Genomic DNA, 2,503 nt, shown 5'->3' with positions numbered 1-2,503 from the left:
AACATATAAACACACACATACATATATATATATATATACATATATACGACAGGCTTCTTTCAGTTTCCATCTACCAAATCCACTCACAAGGCTTTGGTCGACCCGAGGCTATAGTAGAAGATACTTGCCCAAGGTGCTACGCAGTAGGAATGAACCCGGAACCATGTGGTTGGTAAGCAAGCTACTTACCAACTTTTCGTAATGAGATAAAAAACCAAGGTTGTGTATCATATAGAACATTTATAAATAGAATGTCTTACAGCTGTTTCCAGGATATTTATTATATCCCTTCATCGAAGACGATGTGAGAGGATGGTTAAGTAATAGTTAGTTTAGTTAAGATAGGAAATAGAGAGTGAGTGTAGGGATATTGTATTTGTAAATCCATTGTTTAGGCTGAATGGTATACACATAAGATTCCATCCAACATCAACATCGGCAGGCTTAATAACACCAACACATGCACCACCTGCAACAAACACGGAGGCAGTAACGCTACCGATGCAACCACTGCCTCCAGTGGCACCACCACCAACAGCCCCAGCTCCAACACCATCGGCAGCACCACTAGCAGCAACAACAGCAGCATCGATGGCAACAACAACACTGACAACTACAACCACAACAGCAGCACCAACAGCACCAGTGGTAGCAGCAACAACAACAGTAACAGTAGGCACGACGCCAACTCCACGCATCGAAGGAAATACATTGGATGTGTAGGAACTTCAACCATTGGTCCTCCTTCAGGGTCCCAGAAAGGAGATATGTAACATGCTGGCCAACAAGGACAGACAAAGGGATTAAATTGATTACATTGACCCCAGTGCATAACTGGAACTTTTTCAATCAACCCTGAAAGTATGAAAGACAAAGTCGACCTCAGCGGAATTTGAACTCAGAACATAATTGCAGACGAAGTCCCGTTAAGCATTTCGCCTGGCGGCAACCTCGGCAACGGGGACTGCATAGATATTGACGATGGTTATGATGATGTATATTATTCAACCCGCTGATATATGTTCGTGCTTGTTTTATCTTTTTCTTTGCAGCAATCCAGCGTGAGGAGTTCAATCCCAGCTCTTGTTCATTCTTCATTATCTCATCATGGGCCTCAAAATAGTCCTTAAGAAACTTTTGCTTATCCGTAACATCTTAATTGTGGTTCTCACCCCATTGTTACTGTTACCTATACCAATCCTTGTGGGTTCAAAGGTAAGTTTTTTTCTCCCCAGCAGAGGGCACTGTTGGGTATCTTTTTCTGTCACATGACCTTAGATATGAATAGGGTGGAGGGTTTGTCTTTTATTGGGTTTAGTGTTTAGAAAGGGCTGTGCCCATGGCCACTACCTGACCCTTCTGAGATTCATGTGGGTGAAGTGAGGTCGGCGTAGGCCCGTGGCTTAGTGGTCAGGGTATTCAGCTCACAATCGTAAGGTCATGAGTTCGAATCTCAGTTGTGCATTGTGTCCTTGAGCAAGGCACTTTATTTCACTTTATTGCTCCAGTCCACTCACCTGGCAAAAATGAGTTGTACCTGTAATTCAAAGGACCAGCCTTGACACATTCTGTTTCACATTGTATTTCCCTGAGAACAACGTCAAGGGTACATGTGTCTGTGGAGCGCTCAGCCACTTGCACATTAATTTCTTGGTGGTGGTTGATGTAGTGTTTGTAGTAGCAGCAGCAGCAGCAGCAGTAGCAGCAGTAGCAGTAGTAGTAGTAGTAGTAGTAGTGATGGTTGTGGTAGTGGTTGTGGTGGCGGCAGTGGTGATAAGTAGTAGTGGTGAAGGTGGTAGTCGTGGTGCTGCTGGTGTTGCTGATGGTGGTGATGCTGGACACTGGACATTGAACAGTACATCAGGTCAAGGGGTCAACCACCACCCCCTAAGTGCTATCCCCTATGAACCCTGTCATGCTCTAACCCTACAGAACTCCCCCCAGACTTGTGATGCTCTACCGATTCTCTTTCCAACAGGAAGCTAAATGTGCCTACTGCATATTACTAATAGCAATCTTCTGGATCAGCGAGGCCCTGCCCATAGCCGTCACTGCCCTCCTGCCTCTGGTGTTGTTCCCGGTGTTAGGGGTGGCTGAAGCAAAGCCCATAGCCGGAAATTATATCAACGTGAGTAAAGTGCATTTATTTGTCTTTTATTCAAAAGAAACATCACGATAATTGTATAACCCTTATCGTCATCATCGTCATCACCATTGTTTAACGTCTGTTTTCCATGCTGGCATGGGTTGGACGGTTCGACTGGGGTCTGGGAAGCCAGGAGGCTGCACCAGGGTCCAGTCTGATCTGGCAGAGTTTCTACAGCTGGATGCCCTTCCTAACGCCAACCACTCCGAGAGTGTAGTGGGTGCTTTTTACGTGCCACCGGTACCAGGACCAGAGGAGCTGGCATTGACCACAATCAGTTGGTGCTTTTTACATGCCACCGGCATGGAAGCCAGTCAAGGCGGCACTGGCATCAGCCACGTTTGGATGGTGCTTTTT

At 45.8% G+C, this 2,503-nt stretch overlaps 1 protein-coding gene across 2 annotated transcripts in view; it reads left to right on the top strand.

The window, feature by feature from the left end:
* LOC106883795 (Na(+)/citrate cotransporter) overlaps positions 1 to 2,503 on the top strand; it is a 17,570-nt gene that overhangs the window by 4,967 nt on the left and 10,100 nt on the right. The window contains exons 2-3 of one of the 2 annotated variants that reach the window (XM_014934928.2): positions 1,053 to 1,215; positions 1,979 to 2,128. In XM_014934928.2, the coding sequence (XP_014790414.1) occupies positions 1,108 to 1,215; positions 1,979 to 2,128 (258 nt within the window). In that variant the 5' untranslated portion in view covers positions 1,053 to 1,107. The remainder of the gene's footprint in view (positions 1 to 1,052; positions 1,216 to 1,978; positions 2,129 to 2,503) is intronic. The other variant, XM_014934930.2, reaches the window with a different exon arrangement.

This window comes from Octopus bimaculoides, chromosome 27, assembly GCF_001194135.2.
Source record: "Octopus bimaculoides isolate UCB-OBI-ISO-001 chromosome 27, ASM119413v2, whole genome shotgun sequence".
Lineage (NCBI taxonomy): Eukaryota > Metazoa > Mollusca > Cephalopoda > Octopoda > Octopodidae > Octopus > Octopus bimaculoides.
The sequence above is the reverse complement of the archived record's forward strand: the minus strand, read 5'-3'. Positions and strand labels throughout refer to the sequence as shown.